General features: G+C 37.0%; 1 protein-coding gene across 2 annotated transcripts in view; it reads left to right on the top strand.

Annotated features, from left to right (window-relative positions):
- Window positions 1-16,080, top strand: part of ENTREP2 (endosomal transmembrane epsin interactor 2) — a 122,928-nt gene that overhangs the window by 93,123 nt on the left and 13,725 nt on the right. For both annotated transcript variants that reach the window (XM_068410400.1, XM_068410399.1), the window contains exons 5-7: window positions 1,316-1,423; window positions 10,940-11,100; window positions 11,723-11,858. In XM_068410400.1, coding sequence (XP_068266501.1) covers window positions 1,316-1,423; window positions 10,940-11,100; window positions 11,723-11,858 — 405 coding nt within the window. The remainder of the gene's footprint in view (window positions 1-1,315; window positions 1,424-10,939; window positions 11,101-11,722; window positions 11,859-16,080) is intronic.

The raw sequence follows: 16,080 nt of genomic DNA, 5'->3' as shown, positions 1-16,080 counted from the left end.
CATTATTCCCCTGGCTGAGGTGCTGGCCAAGACGACAGTAAACTACTGACCAGATCAGCAAGAGCAAATCTGGCTCAATGTAAGCTATTAAATGACTAGAACTTGTTGACCCATTTAATGTCTGCCTGATTGCCATGGTTGGCATTTCCATCTTCAAATGAAGGTCACCTGGGGAGCAAGCAATTACAGCAGCAGCAGTAAATCTGCACCTTTCTGTCATTTTTTCAGTACTGTTGGAAAAAACAAAGCAAGCAAAGCATTGATTTATAGCATGGAAGTTATTTTATGCACTGGCAGTGACTGAAATACTCTTTTATTAGATTCTACAGAATGCTGTTTACACAGTGAGTGTTTTTACTCATGGTGTATTAACAATTTTGATTTTATTTTTCATCTATTCTCTGTGATACTCTTTCTCAAATACTTTCACTGGCTTCAGAGTACTAACTGAGCCACATAATTGTCACAAGTACAACAGATATGCAATTGCTGTAGAAGGATTGTAGAAGTACTGAAATGTTGCCAGCATGCTAAATCAGTGTTCCTTTTCACTGGCTGTTGGGAAAGTAAATAAAAATCCAGTGATTGGAAGAGATGGATGCTTTTTTTTAATTATACCTTTGCTATAAAAATGTTTCCGTTTTAATTCAAATGTTTATTTTATTCTACTTAGTAAGCAGAAATACTTCATGTTCTATTGTAAATGTTTTGGGGTTTTTAAAAAACCAACATGGCCATATACACTTATTTCATCAGCACAAGGTGAAATGCCTGTATGTAGTCACTGCTTTTCTCTCATATCTAAAAATGTTTCAGATGCGTTGAGTATCTGATATAGGGCAAAATTCTCCATTTCATACTAGAGTTTCCATTTAATTTTTTAACACACAACCCTAAGTTGTAGATTTCAACTGCTGAAAGCAATGAAATTTCTGTACGTATTTTTTTTTAATCAGAAGTCTGTTTCATGGTATGTTTCTTGTGATAGCCATAGCTTGGAGTCCGCTGTGAAAGCCGTAATTTGTCTTTTCTTTCGGGAACTGGAAAACTTGAAATATCAATATTTCTGAGGAAGTCTCTAATACCAAATGTACTGTGAGAAGTGGGGAAGGGAAGATGTTCGCTTCTGTAATTGTTCCCTGTGCAGACTGGTTTAAAAAAATTATTACGAGCTGAATGAGTTCTACACAGTTAATTGAGACCATATCAATTATAGCAGTTGACAGTGTTTATTATCAAACCACTAAAAATATTTCCTGTCCTTTGTGTCCCTGAGATAATAAGAGATTATATTCTGATGCATGTCTTTTCACAGGACCTGTTGTTCAGTGTGTGCGCTCTCAATATCATCTCCACCATTGTCTGTGCTTTGGCAACAGCAATGTGTTGCATGCAGATGGTTTCTTCTGATCTTCTGCAAATGGTGAGTATGTTTCAGTGACTACACAGGGTATTGTCCAACATAACATATTGTCCTTATCTGTATATACTCATTTGTACCTACTCTTTGCTTATAAACTTAAGGCTGTTTGTGTGTCCTTGTGTAGTGTTAGAACGTATGTGTACATGGGTGTATTTTTTTATCTGCATGCATCTATATAAATATATATGAATAGCTACTGTGTTTGGAATGTTTACATATTATATTAGAGAGTTATAATCAGGATTTTGCAATTGGGAGCATGTTATTTTTGTTAACGAGGTTATTAACAAGGTTTAGTTATACGTGCACGTTATACTTTCTGTCATTACATGTTTATTATCTTCAGTTTCTACACTATCCAGAGCAATTACTTAGCTTTGATATACTCTTTTTCACTACTTTTTGGTAGGAGAACTATGGAATACGAGAACTGTGAGTTCAAAACTGGAACTTTTCACAGCCCTCTGCCAATAACAGTGTTTTCATAAGGAAAACGTGTTGAGCTTCAGAGTAGCACTTGTGTTTAAAACAAGAGGAAAAAGGATCATTAGTCTTCTGCAGAGCCAGCTGCATTACAGAATACTGTCTTGTTTTGGTTGGACAAAGACAGCTTTCCTATCCCAAATGAGTGCTGTGATTCTCCAGGTTTCAGTGTAATGTTGAAACAAAAAAAAGAAAAGTTTAATATCCTTTGTACTTTGCAGGCCAGGTATATTGTTTCTTACCCCGCTCTATTACTGGCTCATCTAGGAAATCATCCTCTGTTTAATAAGAGAGGGCAAGTGCACAAACCTAATACCAGTCATTTGGAAATCTCTCATATTTTAAAAGTTTGCATAGATAGAGTACTGGCCCAGCAAGTTACCTGCAAACCATTTACACAACAGAGAAATGCTGTATAACTTGCCATGCAGGCATGTGGTTGATTTAAAAGTAAATAAGTAAAAATACACTACCTGCCATGGATATTGATTTGAGTCTAAATGTATGAATTACAGAGATAAGGCTGTCCTTTCCAGACACATGTTGCAGTCACTGGATTACAAACTTATTTAAAGAATATCTTCAGTCTGTGATCTGGTGTTTACTTTACATAGCAGTGGATATAGTAAGTTAGGCACGTATGTCTATGTAATGCCTACAAATGGTACATAAATGCATTTTTTTCATATAGCACTCCATGTATTCATATTGTCCGTGCTCGTAGAGGCTCGTAAGCAGTGCTTAGTTAATAACTTTGTTTTGGGTATCAAACAGAACTGACAAAAATAATCATTTCAGCTGACGACACTTAAATGTTAAAGGATTTTTGTTGTATTACAGGTATTCTTTTCATACACTCCCCCTCACGATGTTTGCTGCAAGAATGCCCATTGGCTAAAGATCTTTTTCACCTTGCAGTGATGACAGGGAGATGAAGTGATCATCACACCTGGAAAGATCTGTCTGTCTAGTGTAACAATGGTAGCAGTGATCCAGAAGTGTAACCATATATATTCCAGGAATCTTAACCTACACTTAATTTTATGGTATTTAGGAGTGTAAGAGGAATAAAAATGTATAGGAGACAATGAACCAAGAACAATATTAAAGTGCTTCTGACAGGCATGTGCAGGAAGCAGTAATCTCAACGGGAAGTCAAATACCTTAAAAGCACATAATTTTTCTCTCTGCCACTTCATTCTTCACTTCTTCCCTGAAGCTCTTTCTTTGCCACCTGGCGATGCTTTGCTTCCTATGCTTTGTGCTTCCAGCTTTCTGTCTTCCTGCTTAGCTGTCCATTCTCTCACCCTTTCAGCTCCATTGACAAGAATTTTCTTCCCTCTCCACAGAAGAAGGAAATTATATCTTTCTTTCTGCTTGACCCTAGTCTTTTCTTGTTTATCCTTAAGTTTTTCCCTTTCTTTTTTCAGGTTGCTGAGCCAGATTCCTACCAGGCCTAAGTGAGCGTAACTTCCCTGGGGGTACGCTGACTTAGACCAGCTGAACTCTGACCTGAAGATTTATTTTTCTACCACTATTTTCAGTCTATTTTCCCATGATCTGTAGTTCCCTTTTGCTCTCCTGCACCCAGAAATCTGATTTACTGCCTTTTTTCTTGCTTGTTAATGCTTGATTTGTGCTTTTTCCTTTTATTTTTCACTGAGGTATGCATCTTCTCTTAGCAGAGTTGTACCATGCTGGAAGTTTAAGATAGCAGCAGCAAGAGATACCACCCCTCTTAGATGAAAAGGTTTTAATTATTGTGCTGATTCTTTTACTTTGCTCTTACAGTATTCAAGAGCTACACAGGCTCTCCTGTAGGAAGAGGGGGCATAAAAATGTAATTCCTGGCCAGCAAAAGCATCATGCGATAGGGAACGTACTCCTTGGACGCCATTAGTTTATCATTAGGTCATCAGTTTTGTGATTCGTGTGCTGTGTTAGTGTTCTTGTCTCAGAAATTAATCAGTTAGAATGGTAAATTTTTGCAAATTTCAAATAATTCCAAGTTTTCTTCTGGCATGAAGCTATTCTCTGTGCTTCAGGTATTTATTGCCTAGCAACATAGAGCTGGTGTATAATACAGTCTCAAGAAAATCTGCAACAGTAGTTCATGAGTATCTGCTTTCTTGCTAACTGTTGCGTACAGTGAGTATCTGATTGCTACAAACAAACCGACAGTATTTTTTTGGAAACTGCTACCTTCAGACATACCGATCTTGTAGTGGAAATGCCCTGAAACATACAAACACAAGCTGTCCGGTAGTAAGCACAGATTAAATTTTCCAATGAATTTGAAGGGGGTTTTATGGTTAAAAATAATCCCACCAAACAAACATTTGGTTTCAAGTGATAAGGAAAAAAATACTGCAAAATATTGCAAACTATTTTTATTGCATTATATTTTAGTTAACTTTAGTTTTTACTTTTGTACTGTTGTATGGGACACAAAAACATATTTTCCGACATTGTTCCTTCTTTGAGTTGACTGTTTCAGAAAGTATCCCAAATTTTTCACCTCACTTTAACCTTTTTCACCCTGTTAAGTATACAGAGTTGCTCAGGAAAGAAAATCTACCAATCTACTAATGCTGCAAGAGTAAGTGATGCCACAGTTAAAGACTGAAATAGCATTTGTTATGCGTTGCACTACCTTAGACAGTTTAAAGCTGCACTCCATTACAGGGCCTCCCAGAATTGTTCTTTCTGTGTACACACCCCTCCAGCAGATAAATGTGCATCAAATCAGATAATATCAAGGTTCTGTAATGTGAAGAAACATCTCATAATAACCAAACTGCCACTTCCATGGTATTTCATTTGTTGCCTAAGGCAGTTTCAGTTTGCATCTTGTCTGATGAATGGCTACTGCAAAACCCCACAGTTTTCTTCAAAAGGTGGCTGCCTGAATGAAACAAAGAAATGCAAGAAATTACACCTGCTGTGGCCAAGCTAAAGTGTAAAGTACACCTATTCCAATCCTTCTTCCACTCCAGATATGTTTATACAATACTTACCCTAGAAGTACTTGCACTGGTATCATACAGTGTATTCGGATTTTATTACCGTCAGTGTTTAGTAACTGTTCTTCATGTTATGTGGTATCTAAAACAATCTGTTATTTTGTAAAGGAAATAAGGCAATGATGGCACATGCAAGCAGTAACATTTTATTACCGTTTTCATCAGCCATAATGACAATTCAGCATGTCATTAATTTAATAGGCTGTAGTTAATATTTCTACTCAAACACCTCAAATAAAGCACCTCTATATGAGGACAATATCTTGCTGGCATTGTTTAACCCCTTATCCTGGTGAAATAGTAATAAAAGGAACCCTTCAGGCTGAAGCTTCAAATTAAGTGAGAATTGATCTGAAGTTATTACATAATTTTTATTATTTAACCTAATTATATCAAAACCTAAATGTTACTTTTTTTTGGCACAAAGCTCACTTGAAGATGTGCATTGCGAATGACGTACATCCGCAGAAACTTTCTAAATGTAAATATGGTTGGATAAATATTCCCCTCACCCACACGACAAAAAGGTAAAAGAGAAACCTTTGGCGTAGGAAAGCTTATGACAGTTTTTAAAAATGTACCGTTTTCCATTTCATATTTTATTGGTAGAATAAGAATGTTTAATATTTAAGACTACTTAAAATATGGTCAGTACTTCAGGAAAGATGTAGTGTCACAGACCAGTCCCTCTGAGACTACAGAGCTAATGGCTTGTGATGGTTGTAGGAATAGCAACCGGAAACAATGGAGCAGAAAAATTTGAATCTATGTTTTCCTTATCAAAGTATCTTCTGAGTTGCAATTTCCCTTTAAGATCAGGGACAGATGAGAAGAGTCAGCCATGATCCTTCTGTTCTTGCAGACAATTAGTATCTACGTTTCCCTCCAGGAGATATTGATTCCAGTGTTTCAGAAAAGGAGAAAAGCAACCTGTCCAGGAGGAGGACAGTTAATTGAAGACAGAATTATAGTCCCAAGTATATTGCAAAGAGCTTTCACTATAGATAACATGCCAATATTTAATTATATGCAATTAAAAATTTTTATTTCCCGTTCCCAAGAATTAGCAGATTTTTGTAAGTGACATATAGAGACTGAAATGAGGATAATGAACCATGGAGTATCCAAAGGGCTCATTTCAAAGTTACATAGTAGATTTATTAAATGTGATATGGAAGGCAGAGGTAATTACATGCAGATATGGGAAATACTCTAGATAAGAAGATTCCCTTGGAGCACTAGTCACGTACTGATGTATGGCAATTACTGGTTTAGATACGTTGTAGTTGCTAAGCAATGAATCCCAGCACTGTCGTTTACGTGGAGTCAATTGTGCTGATAAGCTGCAGAATATGTAGAACAGAAGATGTCTTTGTTGATGTTTAGTGGGGATGTCCCATACCTGCAAATACCAATGAAGGGTTCTTAGTCTCACAGATCTCAGGTAGAAGGGTCTCAGCCACATTGTGTCACACTGGGTGAGTGTTTCATTAGAGAATTCTATTTACAGTCCTTATCTGCTGTTTCTTCAGTTCCTTAACTGAGACTCCTCCATCAGCTTTTACTTCAATATACTCAAAGTATTCAGAACATAAATAATAAACTCTAATCCAGTCACTTCAGTGACCAACTTTTAGACAGCCTCTCAGTGAAGAGCTGGAAATTTGGTCTGACAATAAAAAAAAGTTTTACAATCTTATTCATATCTATCTAATGGTGTTTATTTCACCTTGAAGAGCTGAAAACTGAGAGAAGAGTTCTGTTATTCTACAAAGTACTGCTGCCTTCACTGGGAAGTGACAGCACGTGTGTCTTGCCGCAGGTTTTAAGCTTGCTCAGAAAGTCACTGGCGCCGAGCCCTACATCACTGGCTGGGTGGAGTTCTCAGTAATATGGCACACGGACCATTGAGCATAGCTGCATTTTCAGAAAACTTTAACCTCTTCTGCTCCCACTGGAAGTGGTGTGCTTCTAACACTTGTGTTTCTAATTCTCTGCTTGCTAACAACTTGCTGCTGATGCCGCAGCTAACTTCAGTATTGAATCCAGGTCCAAGAAGTGGGTACAAAACCACGGCGTTGTCCAGCTTCCTTGTTTACCCCGCTGCAACCAGATAGCATGTTTTATTCTTCCGTCATAACTTCAAACGAAATAACAAATTAAGTAGTCCTCAGTAGGAAATAAAGATGAGGGCTTTTTAAATCAGGCTGTTCAACTCTGTCAAAGGAAGGCGTGCCCCATTAAAACACACAAAATTCTGTGTGAAATGTGTGCACTACGTTGCACATCCATTTAGCCCATGCACCGGTCTATGTGTAATGCCTGTTAGGTATCAGACACGTTCCACAGACTAAAGTAAGGCTATCTTGAGTCCAAGGAAGAGAAAAAACCTGCATGTGTATAATAGTTTGAATGCCAAGCTTCAGACATAAGGTTGGCTCTTCCCTAAAAGAAGAGCATGAATTCTAGATCTGTATTTCATTGTCTGTCAGATTTCTGAAAGCTCCCAGCATCCAACAGCTCCAGGTGGTCAACAGAAACGGTTCAGTATTTGGGATTTCCAGAGCCAGGGGATATCCATTTATGCCTAGTAAATATGTTCAAAATATCTATTGATAGCTAGAAAGTTACGCAAAGCTTTTAACAGTGTTGGCTATTTACAGTGTTTACCAGTGGTGCTGTTTGTCCTTGTATGCAACCATTCTCTATCCATTGCTTCTGCAGTGGCCATTGGTTTAATCCCCAACGCCTGGCCAGGAGTCGTGCTTTGTGAGTTGTTCCATAGCGTGAGCTAATGTTTTTGAAATGACATTGCATGCAACTTGATCTTGTTTATACTTGTGACCAAACAGGCCACCCCATTTTCAGTCTGGCCGTTCTTGTTGTTGTCTATCCTACTTGCCATCAACATTATTCAGTAATAACTGTCTTCTAATACCAAAAATGCCTGTTTCCTTGTGAAAGCATTTGTCAGTGTTCCTCCACCTAGTCCAGCTTTGTCAGCTGTTTGTGTTTTCTTACTGTGTCTTTTTCTTACCTATGAACTTAGTATTAAGTCTTTTCTGAACCCCTGCCAGCGTTCGCCATTTGAAACTAACCCTTGAAGATTTTTGAAATACATTTTACTGTAGGAAGAATGAACTTTTGCAGGCTAGTAGAGATCAGTAGATAGGGTACTATGGAATAAGATGTTATTTAATTCCCACTTAATATTTTTCTGATTGTTTTCTCAAGGATGTCTGTACTTTGTGATAGTCCCTTATATTTGCTATTGTTTCATTTCCTGCTAGTCTCCCTCTTACAGCCTTTTTCAATTTAATTTCTGTGCCTTCCAGCAGGATGATATCACACAGGTAAACTGTTGTTTATAAACAAACACCCCAAATATGTGCATCTTTCATGTCTGTTTTGCCACTCATTTTCAGCGTTGGTCACACAGAGTTTGTTGCCATGTTTTGTATTAACAGTAAAGGTTCTTGAAAGGGATGCAAATGATTCTGTTGTTAAACTGAACTGCATCTAACATTAGGTCTTTTCCTTCTTGAACCACAGCCACAGCCTTCTACCCTGTGTAAAACCTTTCCTTTCTGTCACATCCCACAAAACGTATGCTGAGTTCACTCGCTGTAAAAGTGCTGTGTGTCTAAGTGCCTTGTTCTGAGGAGTGTTAAGAGTATCGCTCCCTATATCTGGCTGAATGAAACAAGCTCCAGGGAACTCGAGAACTGAAGGGATGGAGCTACACGTTCTCTGGTGCAAACCAAAGCTTGGGTTCCGTGGCAGTATAGGGAGATAGTCTGGGAGGAGGTAAAGAAAGTTGTACAGGAAAATGGTTTTGTTTCCAGACTGTAAAAACGACCCAAATTATCAACTCTACTAGGAAAATGAGCGTAGTCTTGAGTTTGGTGGAATCAAGCAGGGTACAAAATGTGAGCCAGAGTATACAGATACTTGTCTTCATTATTATAAATTTTTATACCATTTTTAGGTCACTAAGTTGAAGTTTGTCTTGTTTCCTTTTTTCCTAAAAGATTCTTCAGTGTATTTGGGATGGTAGCAGACTGATGACTGCTGATGATTGCATCACTTAGGGCAGAAGCTGGGTGTTTAACAGTTAATATTAATGTAATGGTACAGTTTGGGAAATGGCTGTTGAAAGATCAGGTGAATTAAACCAAATGACTGAAAAAATGTATTTTTATTCTGTAAGACAAACCAGTAGAAATGTCTGATTGTACTCAGGACAACAGCATCACATCTCTCATGAAAGAGAGTGCTTAAGCGCATCAGATATTTTATGTAACGAAGAGTAATCAAGTAGATGTCATGTCTTTTATTCCTGTATCGTTATCAGACTACAATGGCTGAAAGTCCTTGATCGGTTGTAAGATATAATGATATAACATATTCTGCAGAGGAGGTTGTTTATTTAATAGTTACTTGTGGAGATACCTCTAGAGAGACAATTAGTAAGCAACTAATAGTTCATTTTCACAAACAATTGAAATTGGTCCTCCTGACCCTCTGTTGTGTTCCACTATTACAGCTTTGACCTTTGAAACATCGTGCGTAGAGTGTATTTAGTAGAATCAAGATGTAACTCGGCCTTTTAAATATCAAAGACCAATATAATTTCTATGGCAATGTAAATTCAGCATAACTGCACCAAATTAAATTTGAAAAAGTGAAAAATATAAAACTGTGACATTAAAAATGAAGGTAATTTACTTTCTATTTGCTGGATCTCCTAAGCATAAGCATTTTCCCTTTTATTTCACTGCTTCTTAAGTCTTTATCATGGATTTAAACAAATAATAATGTAATGAGACAACATTACAAAGACATATATTCGCTTGTTCTAGTGTAAAAAAGAAGTGTGCCTTCAGCAAATCTTCTTAGCTCACTTGTTTTAAAAGGCAAGACCAAGTCATCTACTGATCCAAGAAAAGTGGTATGACAGCAGAGGCTTGCCTGGAGAACAAAGACTTCTTCTGTGGTTTTGGATTGTCTTTTGATCCTCTTTTCTCCATGGGGACCATATAAAGCCAGGTCAAGGTGGCTGGGCTCCATGGGATCTGCAGAATGGCCCATATTTGATCTTGAAGTAGTTTAAGCCTTTGCTAGAAGACTTGTTAAGTTACAGTGTTTCTGATATCGAAGGTATCAGAATGGCTTCTTGATATCACAGCTATGCTAGAAGCTGATTATATTCCTGTCACAAATGTTGACAGTAGTTCTCAGTATTATTACTTTTTATTATTCAGTGTGGTTATTTTCTTTTTGGTTTTGAGATGTTTATATGGAATAAATGTCTGTCTTACTTTCATACCAGTATTGAAAACCTTTGTACCATATTTAAGTGTGCAGCGTCTGTATCACCAGATGACAAGTGCCTATTAAGAATATTTTATTTTACAAGAATAATAAAGAATAGTTATAAATGGTCCTTTTCTTGAAAGTGAAAAATAGGTGGGATATTTGTAGTTTTCTTATTCAAAATTTAATGAATGTGTGGTAGCTTGTTTCTAGTTTGTTTTATTTGGGGTTTTTTGTGGGGGAGTGGGGTTGATTATTTTTCTCTGTGAGCACAAGGCATTTCAGATTGGAAAGGAAAACATGCAAATAGTTATTTTAGTAGTTGTATCTATTGTTCATCAGTTATTAAAATACAGCTGATTATGTAGTGCTATAATAAAATTGTATTACAAGGTATAAGTATTTCTTGAAAAGCTATTTAATTTCAAATGTCTATGTTCTGCATCCTAAGAGTGACTGAGTTTGAGGCACGGGCCTCTTTAGTAAAAACTTGTGTTATATTTCGGCATTTTGACTCAGCTTCTCACTGATCTCAAGTATTCTTATGCTTTCAGAAGTGTCTCTTTCATTTCAGTCTGGATGTTAATGAAATGGGGTATTGGTCAGGGTTGCTAATACTGACCTTTTATGATAATTTTTATTATTGGTGATGATGTTTCTACCATTTGAAGGAACCTGACCTGTTCCTTTTCAGTTTCTGCCACAGAGGCCACATTCTACCAATCCTGACTGCATGACTCCACATGGAACTATCCTGCATCAAACCTTGGACTTTGATGAGTTCATACCACCAGTACCGCCTCCACCCTACTACCCACCAGAATATACCTGCACACCAGTGATAGAGGCGCAGAGGTGATTCTTCTTCCCTGTAGTTACAGTTATCGCATAGTTCTGAGCTACAGGCTATGAAGCTCTTTCAAAGAATAGGAAGCCAAGTAATGTCCTTCACTTACATTAGGTGCTTCTTTTCTGGAGAGATTACATACATTTTTTGCAAACTTGTTAGGATGCACCTGGAAATATTTGTGTGTTAAAGCACTGCTGTAATAGAGAAGTGATTGAACTTAGCTAAGTCAAGGATAACCATATCTGAACTTAAAGCAGACATCAGCTTATAGGTAATCCTTTCACAGTTGTTAACGTTATACACTTGAAGTTGAATATGAGATTTAATTTTCTAAGGAAATCCTTGCAGTTGATGTGTATTATTGTGGAGTAGTGAAGGACATTAATGACTGCAAAACAGTCTGGTAGAGATGGCTGGCATCCAAAATGAAATACAATTTTTAAAGCTACCCTGTGAATGGGGGCTTCCTTTTGGCTGTCTAGTAAATTTCTTCAATATAATCTTTGTAGTATATTGGCTTTGAATTCAGAGAATGCTCTACATCACTGTGGTGTAGGTAATAGTTTGCCAAATAAATCCAATGCAATTTCTTAATAATTAAGTTTGCTTGTTTGTGTTTTTAAACAGAGGTCTCCATTTGGACTTTCCTCATTCCCCATTCAGTGCTTTATATGAAGTAACCATTAACAGCCCAGGAATGCTGTATCCAGCTGAGCTGCCCCCTCCTTATGAGGCAGTGATTGGAGAGACGCCTGCCAGTCAGGTAAGAAAACCAAAGGAAATTCTTTACGTAGTCTTCAAATTTTCATGATGCGAAACAATTTTAGATAAATTTAATGATCTAAAATAATTTAGGAGTTAATTGTACTTTGAGGGAACAACCATTAGAAAATATTTATATTCTTTAAACACATTTTCAGATCATTCTCTTTAAAAGGATTTAACTAACAAATTTTACTTAATGTGTGTTTTCCTTATGTTCTTGTGCATGTTTGGGCAAATGCTTATGTGAGTGGTAATATTTCAGCTGTTGTTATCCATTTAAAAGTTGTATGATACTGGACTGTCAATAACAAAAACCTAGAAGAATGGATTGGAATTACCGAAGCACAGTGTTTTTTCTTATTTGAAAAGGATAATGTTGTTTTAAAATGAGATTACACTTCTTGATTTCTACAGGTAATAAGAAATCTTGATTAGGAAGCAGGTTTTATTTTCTTAAAACCCCCTACAGTTGTAAAATATTTTTTATTCCAACTACTGATGATGGTGTATTTGCCTCACTTTAATATACTACTTTTAGTTGGAGCTCAGTACAACAGTGTAGGTTTAATAACGAAAAAGATAAATGTGTGTCTTGTGACAGGTAACGCTAATAACTTCTATGTGTTTGTGTATATGGGTATATAGCATAGAGCTAATGGGACATTTGGTTTTGCTCTGCGTGTGGTCTGAGCCAAGCTAATTACAAATTCCCATTTTAAACTATGTGTAGGTAGAACACGTACTTGAAAATACCTACAAAAATCTCTGTAAATAACCTCAGATAAATAAAGTCCCCCACTTATGTCATATTTCAGATCATGTTCTGGAAAAGTACTGGGAGCATCTGGTAATAGTATAGGTTCTTACCATGGTATGCTTTAGTCTTGACAGGGTGCCTTGAACTCTGCCAAATTTGTGCTTCAGTAGTTGTAAGATACAGCCTCCATAAATAGGCTCCTATCAGGCAACAAAGTGCTAGAAACTGCTTCTTGCTTCAGTGTTATGTTAGCTGGTAAGAAACCACACAAAGCAAAGGTTTGAATGATAAACGGATAGGGGCATGTTCTTCCTATGAAATGACAATGAGCAGTTCTCTATCTATGGCTTATACTTTTGGCTGTTACAGCTTTTAATAACTTCTGCTGTTACATGGCAGAAACAGTGACTCCTGAGAGCGCATAACCCCTTTATTCTGAACTTTGAGAAAGTATCCAGTATACTTCAGACAAATATTTACATTGCACTTTTTGCCTTATTTTTACTATACTGTGTCAGCTCAGCTGAAACTAGAATTATAATGTACTGCATGTACAGCCAAAGCTAATTTGAGCAAAGTTTTGCTTGAAGTGATTTGTGATAATTGAATCAGCTGTCACAAATAGGAAAATACTTAAAATTGCTTTTAGAAACTGTAGTTTCTTGCAGGCTTCAGTAAAACTTAAGGAGTCAAACATTCTAGATGTTGCTTATCAGTTGTTAATAGCGCACTGCGGACATGTGTGTGTTCAAGCTGCCAAATTGCCTCCACATTACAGAAGGGACTACTTTGCATTTCCCCAAAACATAACATTGAAGAGTTTGCTAGTGATTTTTTTCACATTGAGGGAAACCACAACTGGAACCACAAAACTAAAGAAATTATATAAAGTTTTGCTGTTATACACAAGAAGATTATTAAGACAATTAATAAGACAAGTGTCTGAGAAAAAAAGAACGTTGAGATGCGCAGTCCCCACCAAAAATGCAAATAAAATCTCCAAGATATGCCTAACTTTGCAACTTCTATGACTGACAAAGCAGCTTCTGACAACTCTTCTAATCCTTGCATTGTATCATACCCTCCACCACCTGCCACGATAAACAGGCCAAACATTGCACTACCTTTGATTTATTTGTCTATAATAAAATCAATTGGTATAAACTGCTTGTGAGTGAAGTTCTTTTCTGAAGAGCAAAATCGGAGTTTCCAAGGCCATCTGCTTTCTAAAATATTTTGTATTCAAGTTCCATCCTTTTTCCTTTACCGTAACTCAGAGGAACCTGCAAGTCCTGGAGGAGTTGATATTTTTCAGTGATTAAAAAAAAATTGGCAAAAGCGATATGAATTATACACGGTTTGCGGGGAAGGAGAAGGATCATATCTGTGATAAGAATTTGTATGTAGTACTAAGTAAGGTTTAGAAAAGTGTCTGTTTATATTTAAGCACAAAATCACTTTGAGTAATCTTGTAACTGGATTGCACTTTGCACGAGCATCAACATCCAGCAGCACAATAGCACCAGCATATTACAAAAGTGTAATTTAACAAGACATAATTTAAAGCAGCAAAGTCATGCTCTTGCAAGAAGAGCATGAGCTTTAATAAGTAGATGTATTGACTGTTATTTTTTGGCATCTGGGGTCAGTGTCAGTGCCTTGCCTATTCATCTCTGGCCACCTGGGTTCCAGAGTGTTTGTTCTAATCACAAGTGAAAATGTGAGTGGTGATTTTAATTTCTGAATGGTGATAATTATATAGTTTCTCACCAGGAGCGAGTTTATATGTGCCTGATAGTTGCTGGTTCAGAGACCAAAATAACAGCAGGTGCTGAGTATCAGAAGTGAAGTACATGGGCACGCTAGCTAAAGCCTACGCAGCGACTTCGTAGCCATGTGCTTTTCTTGACAACAAAAGCCCTAATGTATTTTTTTGCAGTCAATGTCCCAGTCAATCTGTAAATGGAGGAATAGAGCCAAAGTCTAAGACAGTTTTAGGTCTACAAGAGGAACAAAAGGGAGTCCTAAATTCTTACATGGTGCGAATGCTCCCATATAATATGCACCAAGCTGCAGTACAGTATGAACTGAAATAACTAGATTTGTAGACCCCTCAAAGGCAGACTTTGCAATGGAAATCATGGCAGAGCTTTAGCTACAGAAGTGCTTCAGGAAACCGTTATGTAATAATGTCATAATTGTAAAACCTCTTACTGAGCATCAAGCAATAAGTTTTGTTTGTTTTTAAATGGATTGAGGTCCTTAGAATTTTATTAAATTGTATCAAATTAGACTCTATTTCATGTGTTTCATGGACAACAAATGTCAGTGCTAATTTAAGTGGTTGCATCTAAGTAAAAATTGCTGTTGTCATCTGTACTGATTAAGAATTCCCATTTTATGACTATGAAAAAAAGTGTTTTTCACACTGTTTTCCATGGAAAGTGTTGACGAGGATATAGAAAAGACAAGAACAAACAGATCAGGGTTCTGAGTGAATTATACCAGTGGCTGTTTTATAAGGTTTACTAACCTGTAGGCTGTGCAGGCTTGTTAAAAGCATGTTTTTTCTTTCCTTTTCCTATTGATAGCTTAGTGACTGTCTTTACCAGCTTTATGGCTGAGGATGTGCAAGTCAATAAGGTTTTGTTACCCTAGGCTGTGCAGGAACCTGTATGAAACCACATGCCATCCCTGTGCAAACCAAAATCGACCTGACTGAAAATAGTCAGTGTTATCTCCTACAATTAAAACCGTGGTTCTCCTTCCCACAAGCAAGAAGGTTAATCAATTCCAAATGCATACAAAATACATTCAGCAATTTTTCTTGTGAATGGAGAAAGAACAAGGAAAGGAAAAGGAAAAAATAACACATTGATCAGATAAGTTTAAATGGCTTGTGTTTTGCAAATTATGGCTAAATACTTAAAAAACTAGGAGAAGAAACCAAAATTCAAATTATATCCCTGATTTCTTCTGCATGCCCAAAATCTTTATATCTCTCATTTTTCTGCTGTTAAGGATGCTAGTTATCAATGAGGCCCTTAAGACGTAAACCTTAAAGCTGATGAGTGCTGTTCTTCATGTGGCAGATTTTATATAGAGGGGAATATTCACAGTCTTCCATTTGGTCTCCAGAAGCAATGTCTGTGTGTGTAAATTTGTCCCATCTATTTGTCATATTGTTGGGGCTTGGTTGTGGGGTTTGTCATTTTGTTTTTTTTTAATTTCCAGCATTTGTAATTAGAGAAAACTATAATATAATACAGTCTGCAGTATATAAGCAGGCATCCAGAAGTTAAGCTGAGAGGCCATGTCCTTTGATTCACATAGTGACAAGTCACCTCTAAGAACGTTATCTTGTTTGTGCAGCCCCATGTCTTTAGGTATGTTGCTGCAAGGTTTTCAGCCTCTGAGATTGAGGCAGAGCCTGAGAAGGGGTGCAATGTGCGGTGGATGAGCC

The sequence above is a fragment of the Nyctibius grandis genome, chromosome 11 (genome assembly GCF_013368605.1).
Source record: "Nyctibius grandis isolate bNycGra1 chromosome 11, bNycGra1.pri, whole genome shotgun sequence".
Taxonomy (NCBI): domain Eukaryota; kingdom Metazoa; phylum Chordata; class Aves; order Nyctibiiformes; family Nyctibiidae; genus Nyctibius; species Nyctibius grandis.
Note: the sequence above shows the minus strand (reverse complement) of the source record. Positions and strands in the feature narration are given on the sequence as shown.